This window comes from Corythoichthys intestinalis, chromosome 1, assembly GCF_030265065.1.
Source record: "Corythoichthys intestinalis isolate RoL2023-P3 chromosome 1, ASM3026506v1, whole genome shotgun sequence".
Classification (NCBI taxonomy): domain Eukaryota; kingdom Metazoa; phylum Chordata; class Actinopteri; order Syngnathiformes; family Syngnathidae; genus Corythoichthys; species Corythoichthys intestinalis.
In genome coordinates this window covers 37,731,858-37,747,888 of record NC_080395.1, presented here as the reverse complement: position 1 = coordinate 37,747,888, position 16,031 = coordinate 37,731,858, and the positions used below count along the sequence as shown (strand labels likewise).

Here is a 16,031-nt window from a genome sequence, read left to right as displayed (position 1 = left end):
GCCTACGAAGTAATAGGGGGAATCACCGAGCCTGCGCCTTTTACCCTTTTTCTGCCTTCTTGTAATGTTAACTGGCGTTCACCCCCGCTTCCCAACGTGAAAGCAACGCTCAAAATAACAAAGTCGCGCTTACATGACTTCAAACATGTCAGAGTGAAACAAAGCAGACCGCATATATAGTATAATAAAATATCAGATATGCGTTGCAATTAGAGATCAACCATCTAGATTTAATAAATAACAAAATTAAATGACAAATAATATACTGTACTTCCCATAAATACTGAGAGTCTGTGAACAAGAAATGTGAAAAAATCCCTTCAAAATAACTCAAAATATAGCCATTAATATCTAAACCCCTGGCAACAAAAGTGAGTACACCCCTTTGAAAAAACGTACATCCCTAAATGTCCAAATTAAAGGGGATGTTTCGGCAAAGGGGGTGTGAGACATCAATAGAACCGTTATGCGCCAAGATAACAAATATTGATAAAGTTAACAAAAAAATCAATCACATTAATGAGCAATTATCGAAAATAGATCGAAAATGACGAACACTACCGAAAGTGTTCCGGAAACAGCCGAATGGGGCGGCGACGTCACGACAAGTGATTGAAAGTCGAGGTGGAGCTAGGTGCCATTGTTTTTTAACGACGAGAGAGTAGCGTTGGGGTTTGTTTGACCAAAACATCACAACAATGGTTCAAAACTGCTGTGCTATGTGGTGTACAAATAGTTGTTTATCGGAATATAGTATCCATGAGTTCCTGAACGCGAAAAAAAAAGCTGGACTACACAGAAAATGGGTAAAGTTCGTCCGTGCAAAGAGGGCTAATTTTCTAGACACAGCCTCCGGCACGCTTTTCTGTGGTGCGCATTTTCCAACTGAAAGCTTCTCGAACTATGGACAAGAGAAATCGGGTTTTGCTAAAAGATTGCTGCTCAAAGGAGATGCGGTGCCGACCATAGATGCACAGCCACCTAAATGTCCCGAGATATCAAGAGAGAGACGATGACTGCTAAAGGAGGCTAAAGCTACGCAAAGAAGGGAGCAGCCAAGCTTGAAATGGCCAGAGTGAGTACTCTTTTATAATTAATTAAAAAAAATGTCACGCCTTTGGATACAGGACTCGACACATGTATAAATGATCGTTCGTAAAATATATAGAACAAATCCTCTGATCCCGTTCATATTTGTGTCTGTTGGCAGAGCGAAAAGCTATGATAGTGCAATAAATTATAATTATTCTATGCATTCCTTTATTTTGCAGTCACGGTGTATCAGCTTCACAAAAAGAAATGCTAAACAAATCATTGGTGTTTCCCACACGATCTGCTGCCGATGTTTCATCAGTGTCATTGCTCCCCTCAATGACCGTTTCATTACGCTGCATTGGCGTTCGTTTGGGCTCAAATTGGTCACCTATAACACCGATTAAAGCTTTGCAACTCTCCTCGTCACCATTAGATGAACATTCGTTACGTCCTTCTACGTCGGATTCGTCGCTGAAACTAGAAACGAAATTGTCTGCCATCATCGCCGCCATTCAGTATTAAAGCACTGAGCCTTTTTCTTGTTGAAGAAACAGCCCTCACTGCCAACTCTGAATTCTCTTTTATTGACAACGAGCGGTGTTTCTTCATGAGGGAACCTGGAATATGTGCAGGACGAACACAATGCATCAGCATAAACAGCTCAAAACACCCCCAATTCTCCCCACACTAGAAGGAATTATATTGATGCAGACAGGCGCTGCCCCCCTAGTGGCCGGTGGCACTCTCTTCACTTGACGTGACGTCACGCACACAATCTGCCAGATCTCGGGCGCCGGTCGTTTTAGCTTGACAATCGAGCCAAATTTCTCTCATTTTCTTGTGTGTAATTACACGAAGTGGCATGATATGAATACAATAGGCATGCATTTATGGATAAATGATGGAATATCAAAATTTTCCCAGGGCGCTACATCCCCTTTAAGAACTGCTTGTCACTTTCCCTCCAAAATGTCATGTGACTCGTGACTCGGAGTGCTGTCAGCATTGCTGCAGAGATTGAAGAGGTGGGGGGTGAGCCCGCCTGTCTCATCAGACCGTAGGACATGGTTCCAGTAATCCATGTACTTTGTTGACATGTCTTCAGCAAACTGTTTGTGGGATTTCTTGTGTACAGTCTTCAGAAGAGGCTTCCTCCTGGGGTGACAGCCATGCACACCAATTAGATGTAGAGTGCGGCGTATGGTCTGAGCACTAACAGGCCGATATGGTGACCCTGAATCCTCGCCTGGGTCCCTCTGTGCTGTATGATTGCTGTCGACTCAGAATAAATTGTAAACTTGTGCTTCGATGCCTTTTCCCAGCTTTCAAAATGGAGTCCGTTCAAGGGGTTAAGATTAAGGGGAACGCGCAGAGTTTGGCCTTTTGGCCGGGTTGTCGGGATTTCGCCAGCCTGGGATCTGCGCCAGCGCGCGGGTCTAGCTGGCTAAAAGGTCAGATTCCTTCAATTAGTATCCGATTGTTATACGAAGACAGCCGTCTATATTAAGCGGTGGGTATTATTACCTGCCTACCTTCTCCATGTCGGAACGTATCCAGACAAGAGGTACGCTGGTGTAGCAGACATGCCGTATAGACCCTACTCACGTGACGTCACAGCCACGCCCCCGCGCCATGCTGTCCGTATACTCGTCATGTTAATGCATTAGCGCTTCGTAAATTTCTCCTATTATGGCATGTTTTTCTGCTCGTTAACATTAATAATCAAAATGGTGAAGTCGTGTGTGGCGGTCGGTTGCAAAAACAGAGAAGATAGACGGAGAAAAGTTTTACCGTATTCCGAGAGACCCGGAGAGGAGAGCGAGATTGACTGCTGCAATTCGACGAGAAAATTGGGCTCCAAATGACTACCACAGATTATGTAGTAGTCATTTTATATCTGGTAAGATGCATTTAATATATATTTAGAGGGTTTTGGGCTGACAACCACAATTAAGATCATTGCTAGGCTAATCGCCAACAACATACACTCAGACGTTGTGAATGAACTACCTGAAAATATATAAGGGGATAATAAGACAGTTGTCATACAATTAATTTACAATTTCACTATTGAGGTCAAAAGCCAAAAAATAAATTCAACTAGGGACAATCTGGAGTAGTGCTATTGCACTTCATATTTATTACATATTATATATGTATGTAGTGAGAGTGCTATCGCTAAACCATATAAACATTAAAAGCCCTAGGTCCATTGACAAATGACATGAAATACATTAGACTTGACAGTGGATGTTAGCAAGAACAAAAGATTTTGAATTGAAAATTTCGTAACTCACCTTCCTGAGCACAAGATAGATTCCTGCCGAATTTTCGTGGACGAGGACCTGTTTCACCCAACCAGCAACGAAGTATTTATAAGCCTCCAAGCTCTTTAAGTTTTTCAAACTTTCGTGAGAATAGGCTGATTTTGTGTGGACAAGATAGTTGTAAATATCAGGATAGCTAGCAGATGTCAGGCAAAGACGGCAAAGACAGCGGGTCGAAAAACATCGATTTAGGCATCAAATATGGATCTGGCGAATGGATAAACTGAAGCTTTTCCACATAACGCCTTTTATGCAACGCATCCAATGAGTTTACAGTGTCAGATAACACCGGGGCTTCCATGAATTGCTCTATAACTTATAATAATCTATAACTCTATAACGACTAATTGAAAACAATGAGAATAAGTCTAAAAAATACGGACAATATGGCGGCCGGATACAGCGACACGTCATTTTGTGACGTAGGTGAGTAGGGTCTATAGTCTAAATAATTACACGTTTAAGGCCATTATCCGTCCTCGTGTAGACGTAGCCTTAATCAGCGTATGATAATTGGGCTTGAGTGTCTTAAACTTTGAAGAACAACTTAGACGTCTGAAGTATGCTCAAACTGTTAGCTTCTTTAAATCATGGCTAAAAACGCTTTTGTTTGGCACTGCATATCCATAACTGTCTATATATTTCAACCTACCTGCCTTCTATTCCTCTTGTGCTAATCTCCATTGCTGATTTCAATGATTATTATTAGTAGTAGTTTTTGCTTTATTTTTATTTTTGTTTTATTTTTATTTATTTATTTATTTTTATTCTGTGATTAAATGCGATCATTTGTCTTGGTTTTTACGTTGTGTTGATTTAAATGTGATTTTTATGGTCTTCATGTGATGTAAAGCACTTTGAATTGCCTTGTGTTGAATTGTGCTATATAAATAAATTTGCCTTGCCTTGCCTTGCCTAGACTTACTAACCAAACCCCTAGGGTTCGATCAAATCCAGATTAAGAACCACTGTTGAGGATTTCGTATTTGACTAAGGTTGCAGTAAATTATTTAATTTCTTCTCGACTACACTGATGCTTACAGATAATTACTCAAATTTTAAGTTAATTATTCAATCCGTTCTAAAAATCTAACTTCTTAATCATTCAGAAATTTCAGACCACATTTCACATTAGCTGAAACATGGTGCAAAAATACAGAGATGAGATTGAAACTCTTTGTCGATTTAATCAGACATCAATTAAGATGATACAATCAGCCTATTCATTAGAATGTTGTCGAATCAGTGGTAATTGGGTGTATCGGGTTTAAAGATTGGCAGTGATGATAAAGGTGATGGTCTGCTATTTAAGTCATATTGTGCTTCTTCCTCAGCTGCTTTCTCCCACGATACAGTTGTTAAGGGGGAGCTTGCCAATTAATGCAACAACAATCAATTACGGCCAAAAAAAAATAAAAAATTCAGGAATGTAAAGGAAGGTAGTGGACATTTGTGGACGGTCACCAACAAACACATTTCCTGTTCTGTAAATAAATTGACACGCTGAATGTGTGTTGTGGTTAACACATGGCGTAACGGCTGACCTCAAATGTTTGATTCATAATCACATTGTCTTCTGCTGACTCTGTGACTGAGCGGCACATGATTATGTGCATGTGTGAGGGGCCGCTTCACTCTCATGGTTTTGCAATTTGTGAGTTTGGATGATTATCAATGTTATCTTTCAATTCAATTCAATTATATTTGTGTAGCCCTATATCACAACAAGGTTGTTTCAAAGGTTGTCTTGTCTTTGACAAACAGGGCAAGTCCAGAACAAAAAAATAGCTTGGAATATTTCTTATACTTTACCAAAATCGGTCCATCTTTACTTACAGACGATAAATCATATGGTCCTCAAAATTGGTGGGAGGGTGCATATTAGCCAGAGGAAGAACGAGTTTATACTTTTCATTGATGGGTCCAGAAATGGCCGAAAACGACTAATACTATGATATAAATTAAGACATACAGGAGTTCACCACAAGGCCCCAACGATTTTAAGAACAAGTTTTAATATTGCATTCACCATTGCGATAGAAAGATGTTGCCGCAAATTAATTAAAATCATTCAAAATATGATTGTTCAGGAATATCTACAGGGTAACTATGCGGTATGCATTCTGAAGTTGATAAGCAACCCTGTCGATGAAAATTGCGTCAGTGCTTTTTGGACGTGCTCACCATGTCATCTTTATAGAAATGCCATATGAGACTTCAGGTGATTGGAAATACTTTTAATTATGAGCTCCATTAGATGAAAGGGAACACAATACAACCTAATTGGAATGGATGTCATACTTCAGCCCAATAGCTTAGTTTAACACATTAAAACAGATTCAGAATGAAGTTGACTGAATGAAGCGACTCAAGATTGTTTCTGCCACACAGCAGGAGGTCAAATCCTTTTTTTTTTAAGCGTTCTCACACTCCCAAACACATACAGTGCTGCTCAAAAGTTTGTGAACCCCCTCAACATTTTGGAATTTTCTATTATTTCAACCTGATTTCCTAATCAATCAATTCAGTAGTTTTTTTTTTGTTTTTTTAACAGTTGTGTTGTCGAGACTAAATTAAAAAGAGTTTTCATCAACTGATGTAGGTGCAAAATTGAACTGTTTGGTCACAACCAAAACCGCCATGTCTGGCGAAAAGTCAACACTGCATACCACCAAAAGAACCTTCTCCCAACAGTGAAGCATGGAAGTGGGAATGTCAAGATCTGGGCTTGCTTTTCATCCTCAGGACCTGGACAACTCCACATAGTCCAGGGAATCATGAATTCTGAGGAATATTGTCAAATCCTAGAACATAACCTGACGCCATCTGTTTTGAAGTTAAAGCTTGGCAGAAGGTGGATCATGCAACATGATAATGATCCAAAGCATTCCAGCAATACAACCAAGGAATGGCTGAAAAAGAAGAAGATTCGTGTTCTGGACTGGCCCAGTCAAAGTCCTGACCTAAATCCCATTGAAATGCTGTGGCGGGACCTGAAGCGAGCAGTTCATGCCAGACGCCCATCAAACCTCTCTCAACTGACTGCGTTCTGCAAGGAAGAATGGGCAAAAATCCCCCAAAGTAGATGTGAGAGGCTGATTAGTCACTACAGAAACCGTTTGGTTGAGGTAATCTCTGCAAAAGGAGGCGCAATATCCTATTAACTGAAGGGGTTCACATACTTTTGCACACATGATATCTGAGTTTTTCTTAAATCAACCACTTTTGTTAAATAAAGAATGACAATATAACTATTTCTTTTGTTTCAGTCCATTATTTGGAATGTCAGTATTGTGGATTTGGGTATAACTTAACATTTAATAAGGTTATTTTAGTTTTTTTTTACAAAAAATCTGACCATCGCTGTGGGGTTCACAAACTTTCGAGCAGCACTGTACGTAGATAGGAGGTGTCAAAGTAAAAAAACAAAATAAAATCAAAATAAACACACCAGTGACTTAATTTTTCTGCACTTCATTTTTTCCACACGAACATACAAAAAACACTGAGCAACTTTCATAGATCATCATTATCCAGTCACATTGGCAATCGTAAATCTTTAGAAAATATATGACCAAAAACAGGAACAACAATTGATTAATAACACGAGGGGACATATTTTTCAAATGGATTTGAGTTTAAAATTGAAAAATACTTTCAAATTACAGCCGAGATTACATTTAGTGGTACATTAAAGTCCAACTACAGGTATTCAATCGTCAGTAGCACATTCAGTATTTTCCATTCTAAAACTAGTCCCCCCAGGAACCAGAGATCGTAAAATTTACTGCAGATTTCAATGTTGTCTGCAGTATATCAAAACAGTCAGCAGTGAACAGGGCGAGGTGCAGGATATTACATTTTTTCTGTAGTTTTCCATCACGGGCACCAGTGTACCATGGTTAGATAACCCTTTTTGTCCCCCGGCAGTAATGTTTATAAAACAAGTGAGTCATTTATATTTAGTTTTAATGGTCATATTTAATGCAGTGTTCTGCACTTGATAAGTTATAAGCTACTTGCTATAGGCCTATATTTACAATATCTAAGTCAAGTGGATGGCTTCCAATTTCTTTAATCTTTAACATCACTTCTGCCTCAAACCCATTGTTTGATGAAATGTTTCGCACTTGAGAAGTGATTCAAATAAATCTGTCTAGTGACAAAGACTATATTGATGTTTATTCATTTACAACCACTCATTATTGCATAAATTTTCTTTATAACTGGTCATTTTGGGTTGCCATTTTAGTTGCCCACTGAAAAATAACTTTTAAGCTGTAAAATCAAGAATTACTCCCCGCAGAATCAGGATTGTTCTCAGCAGAATCAATGCTTTTAACCACAGATTCCTAGGGGGAATCAGGGACTATTAAACCTCGTTTAGTCGTATTTAACTTGCCGTATTTTTCGGACTAGTCACAGTTTTTTGTTTGTTTGTTTGTTTGTTTTAATCAGTTTGGCCAGGGATGCAACCATAGGCGGAGTTTGACTTTTGGGGCAGGGGGGGCACAACATGTTGATGACCCCAAAACGCAGTATCAGCAATAAAATTAACTCACAAGAATATAATATTACATTGACAATGAGCATTTTTTTGTTTCCCATCATTCTTGAGGGGAATTCTAAATCAGGCTGCTTAGGCAATACTTTTCTCCAAGATCGTCATCCAATGAATTTGGTACACCCGCCGGTGTCGTGCCAATGTAGTTACCCCAGGCAAAAATTGTATCCCCTGGGCAGAGCCATATGGAGGAAGATTTGTGTCTCTATTATTCAATCAAAAATGTTGCGTCTATATAAAAAAAAAAAAAAAAATTGCTTGAATTAAAATATATATTTTCAGCCCATAAAAAGTCACTTCATCAAAAAAAAATGTGTTTAAATTAGGGCTGTCAAAATTATCGCGTTAACGGGCGGTAATTCATGTTTTTAATTGATCACGTTAAAATATTTGATGCAATTAACACACATGCCCCGCTCAAACGGATTAAAATGACAGCACAGTGTAATGCCCCCTTGTTACTTGTGTTTTTTGGTGTTTTGTCGCCCTCTGCTGGCGCTTGGGTGCGACTGATTTTATGGGTTTAAGCACCGTTAGCATTGTGTAATTATTAACATCAACAATTGCGAGCTACTAGTTTATTTTTTGATTGAAAATTTTACAAATGTTATTAAAACAAAAACATTAAGAGGGGTTTTAATATAAAATTTCTATAACTTGTACTAACATTCATCTTTTAAGAACTACAAGTCTTTCTATCCATGGATCGCTTTAACAGAATGTTAATGCCATCTTGTTGATTTATTGTTATAATAAACAAATACAGTACTTATGTACAGTATGTTGAATGTATATATCCGTCTTGTGTCTTATCTTTCCATTCCAACAATAATTTACAGAAAAATATGGATTGAAATATGGATATGGATTTATTTATAGATGGTTTGAATTGCGATTAATTACAATTAATTAATCTTTAAGCTGTGATTAGCTCGATAAAAAAATTTAATCGTTTCACAGCCCTAGTTTAAATGCAAAAATAAATTTGAAACTCAAAAAACAGCATGTGAAAGCTATTTTTCTTTGATTAATTTTATTTATTTATTTATTTATTTTTATTTTAGTCAAGGTTTTTTTTTTTTTTTTTTGATTGAAATGATGTTGATTTGTGTTTGGGTCCCATTTTGGCTGGGACATTTTTCTCCATTATTCAATCAAAAAATAAGTTGCTTCAAAAAAATATAGATTTTCAAAAAGAAAAATCACTTCAATCAAAAAAAGAAAATTTTCAATCATAGAAAAAAGTTTTTGAATGAGAAAAAATATTTGAGATTGAAAAATTTGAACACTTAATTTTTCATTGAAACAGTTTTCTTTGATTAAAGCAATCCTTTTTGTGTTTGGGCCATATTATGATTAGGAAAAGCTGCTTCAATCAAAAAATATATATTTTCAATCAAAGAAAAAAATCATTTTAAAAATATTTTTTCTCTAATAAATAAATATATATATATATATATATATATATATATATATATATAATTATATGCAAAGCAAATGACTGTCTAAGGTGCTCAAAAAATAATTTCGACCCATTATAAAAAAATTTTTCTTCCTGAATTCATTTTTGTTGCAGTTTTATTGCGTTACAACTTTTATATATATATGTAGGAGAGTCAATTACATGCAATGACACGTTTCAGCCACCAGGGGCCCCCCTGGCCCCCCCTTAAAATCCGCTTATGGGTGCAACTTGTACTCTGGAGTGACTTAAGTGTTAAATTATTAACACATTAATATATCATTTCACATTATTTTCACACTAAACTGTAAGAAGGCGCTTAAGGCAAGGCCTGTCCTTCAACATTGGCTGTGTCGCGGAAGAATTGGTCTCATATGCGGTAACTTATAAAAATAATTAAAAACAACCAAGACGGGCTGAACAAAATAGCACCAAAAAGAAAATCATATTTTGCGGATTACAAGTGGCAAGTAGTGAAATATGCAATCGAAAATGGTAATCAGGCAGCAGAAATAAAGTTTGGAGTTAGCGAGAACTGTTGAAATGCAGAGGTTATCTGGTAAACTTGTTGGCATGTTCTTTATCGTATAGGTATCTGAATAACTCTTGATACTGTAGCTATGTTACATTAACATACCAGGCACGTTCTCAGTTCATGCAAATACTAGCATACCGTACACTTATTCAGCCTGTTGTTCTTTATTCTATTTTTTTTAAAATTGCCTTTCAAGATGACATGTCTGTTCTTGGTGTTGGATTTTATCAAATAAATTTCCCCCATAAATGAAACTTATACTCAGGTGCGACTTGTAGTCCGATAAATACTGTATAAGGTCAATGAATTCGTATTAGGGATGTCCCCCAGTTGGATCAGGTGATAGGAAATCGGGCCCGTTCACATAATTTTCAGAGGATCGAAATGAAGTGTAAAAGATGTTTTTTTTTTTTTTTTTTAAAATAGATTGATTTATTTTTTTGTGTTAACTCATTGGCTGCCATTGACAGTAATAGACATCCAATCCAATCAGACTGGGTGTGCTGCTTGCGATTGTTTGATTGCTGTCAATGGCAATGAAAAACTATCACTCAATATTAAATATTTACACATCAGAATCCATAATATATATAAAACTTGGTCACTTAAAACTAATGAGAGTATTGTGTACCATGCAGGGACTCACAATACAATAAAATAAACTTGGCAGAGAAAAATAATTTGGCATCTCTCGATGCCATAAATAATCATCTTAAAAAAAGTTTCATCCAGTTCCTGAGACACCGAGAGCATTCCACTTTAGACTTATCGGTTGTGCTGCTGCATATTTGTTGAAGTAGCTCATGTCCCACTCTGTGTTGCAATGAGAAGTCATACATTGCGCCAAGGAGAGGTAAAACAAACAGAAATAATTGGCTTGATTACGTTAATTCAGTCTGTACCTTCATGGTGTTTGTCCCTGAGCAGTGAGAAGAATTCAGTTCTGCAGACATTTGAGCCCAATATGCTCTTCAGTCAAACTCAGGCATACACTTAAACCACTTGGCCACTCGGCCTTGCCTTTTGTGGTGTCCACTCTGTGCATTAGAGTCCAGAAGTCCGTCTGTAACGTTCCCATACTGGCTGATGGCGTCTTCCACTCGGGTGATGTACAACCAGCTAATGGCTACACCAAAAAACTAAGGAAACAAAAGGTAGAGAAGGTAAGTGACAAGTCACATACGTGTTTGATGTATTCGAACTGTCTGCGTACAACTTTTTATTCAATTACGTCTCTTTCTCTCAAAGTGCATGTCCTGTCTCTTGTCTATAAAGGGCCCAGAATTATCCTGTGACATTTACCCAGATGATATTTCAATAGAATTTCAGATATCTGTAATGAGAAACCCCATACACACGAATAGCTAAGCTGAAGTCATTGGTCCAAGGATATCTGAAATTACAATTGAGGATAGAAAGAATGTAATTATGAATGTGATATTTCGTTTTTAACGAGATACATTTGAATTACCATATTTTCATGACAATATTTCCCACTTTTTTTCATAGCATGGCTTGGTCTGCGACTGATAGATATATTTTTTATACATTAACAGCCATGAGAAGGTTGCTCTAAGTGTGTTCATTACTTCCAGGATTAGATGAGTTCAGAACAGATACTGAAGAAGACTTTAATGGATGAGGTTTGGAGTGAGATTGGGAGTTTGGTAAACAAGTTACATTGTGTTGTTTAGGCTATAATTATTATTCACTAATCAAGGAAATGGCAAAGTTTTGATCAAGTGCATCCCAGCAGAAAGAATGTTGTTCAACAATTTGAAGAAAAAAATAAATAAATGTAATTTTGATGTTGTGAAATAGTGGAGAAAAAATGTAAATAAAATCCAATATTTACAAAAAATACGGTAGACAAAATGGCTGGTTTTGTAAATGCCAAAACTGTTTAGCCAATCAAATGACAGCATTTCAGATATTCCGCCATTGCTCATGACATTAGTTATAAACACAATTTCCTAAGATATTGCGATGGCAATGTTGTTTACATGCGAGTCATCACTTAATTATTTATATACTGGTCCTTCTAAAAAAATTAGCATATTGTGATAAAGTTCATTATTTTCTGTAAAGTACTGATAAACATTAGACTTTCATATATTTTAGATTCATTACACACAACTGTTCAAGCCGTTTATTGTTTTAATATTGATGATTTTGGCAAAAAAGTCAAGAAAAAAACCAAAAATCCCGATCTCAAAAAATTAGCTTATCATTAAAAGGTACTCTAAAGAAGCTACTAACCTAATCATCTGAATCAACAAAGTAACTCAAAACCCCTGTGTAAGTTTCCTGAGGCGTTTAAAAACACCCAGCCTGGTTCATTACTCAAAACCGCAATCATGGGCAAGACTGCCGAGCTGACTGCTGTCCAGAAGGCCATCATTAACACCCTCAAGCAAGAGGCTAAGACACAGAAAGAAATTTCTGAGCGAATATGCTGTTCCCAGAATGCTGTATCAAGGCACCTCAGTGGGAAGTCTGTGGGAAGGAAAAAGTGTAGCAGGACACGCTGCACAACCAGAGGAGGTGACCGCACCCTGAGAAAGATTGTGGAGAAGGACCGATTCCAGAGCTTGGGGGACCTGCAGGAACAGTGGACGGAGTCTGCAGCAGAAACATCCAGAGCCACCGTGATCAGGCGTGTGCTGCAAATGCGCGACAGGTGCCGCATTCCCCAGGTCAAGCCACTTTTGAACCTGAAACAGCGGCAGAAGCGCCTGACCTGGGCTACAGAGAAGCAGCACTGGACTGTTGCTCAGTGGTCCAAAGGACTTTTTTCAGATGAAAGCAAATTTTGCATGTCATTCTGAAATCAACGCACCAGAGTTTGGAGGAAGACTGGGGAGGAGGAAATGCCAAAATGCCTGAAGTCCAGTGTCAAGTACCCACAGTCAGTGATGGTCAGGGGTGCCATGTCAGCTGCTGGTGTTGGTCTACTGTCTTTTATCAAAGGCAGGGTCAATGCAGCTAACTATCAGGATATTTTGGAGCACTTCATGCTTCCATCTGCTGAAAAGCTTTATGGAGATGAAGATTTCAGCACGACCTGGCACCTGCTCACAGTGCCAAAACCACTGGTAAATGGTTTATTGACCATGGCATTACTGTGCTCAATTGGCCTGCCAACTCTCCTGACCTGAACCCCATAGAGAATCTGTGGGATATTGTGAAGAGGAAGTTGAGAGACACCAGACCAAACACTGTGGATGAGCTTAAGGCCGCTATCGAAGCATCCTGGGCCTCCATAACACCCCAGAAGTGCCAAAGGCTGATTGTCTCCATGCCATGCTGCATTGAAGCAGTCATTTCTACAAAAGGATTCCTGACCAAGTATCAAGTGCATAGCTGATAGAATTAATTGAAGGTTTACTTTTTTTGTTTTAAAAACACTTTTTTTGTATTGGTCGGATGAAACATGCAAATTTTTTGAGATAGGGATTTTTGTTTTTTCTTGACTTTTTTTTTGCCAAAATCATCAATATTAAAACAATAAAAACCTTGAACTACTTCAGTTGAGTGTAATGAATCTAAAATATATGAAAGTCTAATCTTCATCAGTACATTACAGAAAATAATGAACTTTATCACAATATGCTATTTTTTTTAGAAGGACTAGTACTGCTAGTACAGTGGTACCTCTACATACAAAGTTAATTCGTTCCAGGACGCAGGTGGAGCAGGATTTTCCCATAAGAATTATAATTCCATTAATTCGTTCTACAGCCCGAAAACCTACACTAACTCCTTAATAAATACAGCTGGTATTATTGCAAATAGCAATTACACAGATGAAAACAAATAAATTATAAATAAAAATCTGAATAATAATGGTAATGATAATAATAATAATAATAATACCTAATTGGGTTGAACGTGATGTACCTGAACGCGTGCCTGACGACAGAGTGAGAGAGAGTGCATTACAGTTTTTACTTTCACTTTTCACGTTCTGTTGTTGGGCGTCAGCTGCGGCGGACAGTCGGAATGTTGTCTTGCACAAGTTCTAAAATGATTAAAAACCTGATGAAGCTGACGATTTCTTTGGGGATGTTACAATAATAATAATTGTAACATTAACTTATAAAGAATGGCGAATGGAGGTCGGAGGAGGACCGTCGAGATTGTAGACAATCTAGAGCCGTATTGCCGCGCCAGTTCCAGACGCGTACACCACGCTCATATTTTTCTATCACTTCCATCTTCATTCTAATGGTGAGCCACACCTTTTTCCTTTTTTCACCACCTGCACTAACCTTCTTGGAACCTACAGTATATTGATTTTCTCTCACAAAAAAAAATCAGCCGTGCGTTCGTCATGCAGGAAAACAGAAACTGCGGCGCTGTCATAAATCATCATATTTCGAGAAAGTCGTCGGATGTAGAAACAAATGGCGAGTCAAATCTTACGTCGGATGTCGAATAGATCATGTGTCAAAGCGATCGTATGAGGTACCACTGTATACGTATTTTATTCTGAAAGACAAAAAAAAAAAAAAGGGAATGTTTACGGTAGTATTTTGTTCGACTCTGTTGCTGTAGGGTGGTCTGTGCTGCCATACTTTGGTTCGGTGTGGTGTATCTGCAGCTCTGCTGTGCAATGCGCTCACAGACATGTAGTGTATTGTCCTTTCATACTGGGAGTGGGAACCTCTTGTTACCTCACGATACGATACGATTTGCGATCCAAAGCTCACGATAACAATGATCTGATGATATCGCGATACAACGAATTTCAATACAATGGTCAGGAAATCATTCTAGGATATTCTACAAACAACTAAAAAACAGAAAAACAAGCTTCTGCTGCGAATTGTAATGAGTTTATCACTAGTAGACGTCCAATCCATTTGAAGTGGGAGGGTGGCATTCGGTGTCATCCCTCCCACTTCAAATGGATTGAACGTCTACGGCCATCATTGGCAGCCAATACCAGGCAATGAGGTAATTTTGGGCCATTTAAGGTCATTTACCTGTTGATTTTCAGTTACTTCCTGTTGATTTGGAGGTATTTTATGGGTCTCTTCCTGTTTATTTTGAGTTACAGAACAGGAAGTGACCTGGGAATCACCCAAATGATTAGGCAGTGACTCAAACTCAACAGGAAATGACCTGTAAATGAACAGAAAGTGACCTGTAAATGCCCCGAAAATCGGACAGAATGACTGCGAATGCTCTGGTTTCGAATGAACGAACATTCCCAGTCTAAATGGATTGGGCGTCGAGGACCGTCAGTGGCAGCCTGACAGTTGCCTGAGCCACCATCATGGTGGAAGATTTTGGTAGCAACTTGCTTGGTTGCTTTTTTTTTTTTTTTTTTTTTTTAAACATTGACACCTTTTTAAAACGATATCTCGATTCTTGGCAGGAGCATATCGATAACCTTTTGGGGTACAAAGTATCACGATATATCACCATTCCGCTATTTCATACACTGATTTTGTTTGGGCAAAAAAACCCGATATAATGAAAAGCAATGTAGTGTGACATAGCGTTCGGCTCTCAAATGTATGAACAGCACGGAGGGTAAATGCAAAAGTTCACCACCACCTTCCTTGCACTTTGCTGAGCGCTTGTTGAAGAATTGGGTGCAAACTACTCACGCATACAAAAACCTTGTTCGCCCCGTTTTGCGCATTTCCTCCTAAACTTTCATTGTGGATGTGGACGCGTTAAACAGTGCAGTCAAGCGAGCCGAAAAACAGCAGCAAAGAAAGGCAACGGGTGGGGGAAAAAGATGCCTCGTTTAAGGATGACAGTTCCCATTTGTCCAAGCCACAATGTGAAACAGCCGCGTAGTTTGCTCTTGACAACAAGACTTGCATAATCAAACTAAAATAAAAAAAGAAATTAAATCAGTTTCACCTTCAATAACACCAATTCAAATTTGCGTTTATAACAAGCTGCTGATACAGCAATAACAATTCACGAAACAATTAGCATGTATCAGTTAGCGTCCGCACATCGTCAAAAACAATCACATAAACTCGTCACCCGATACCTTTGTCCACATTACACCATTCCTAAGTAATTTTTTTTCATGATAAGTCAAACCCAATTGTGTAATTACAAAAAATAGAGGGACGTGAAGGC

At 38.1% G+C, this 16,031-nt stretch overlaps 1 protein-coding gene across 2 annotated transcripts in view; it reads right to left on the bottom strand.

Moving 5' to 3' along the window:
• Positions 1 to 7,787: 7,787 nt before the first annotated feature.
• Positions 7,788 to 16,031, bottom strand: part of tspan15 (tetraspanin 15) — a 73,163-nt gene continuing 64,919 nt past the window's right edge. For both annotated transcript variants that reach the window (XM_057852906.1, XM_057852897.1), the window contains one exon: positions 7,788 to 11,062. In XM_057852906.1, the coding sequence (XP_057708889.1) occupies positions 10,895 to 11,062 (168 nt within the window). In that variant the 3' untranslated portion in view covers positions 7,788 to 10,894. The remainder of the gene's footprint in view (positions 11,063 to 16,031) is intronic.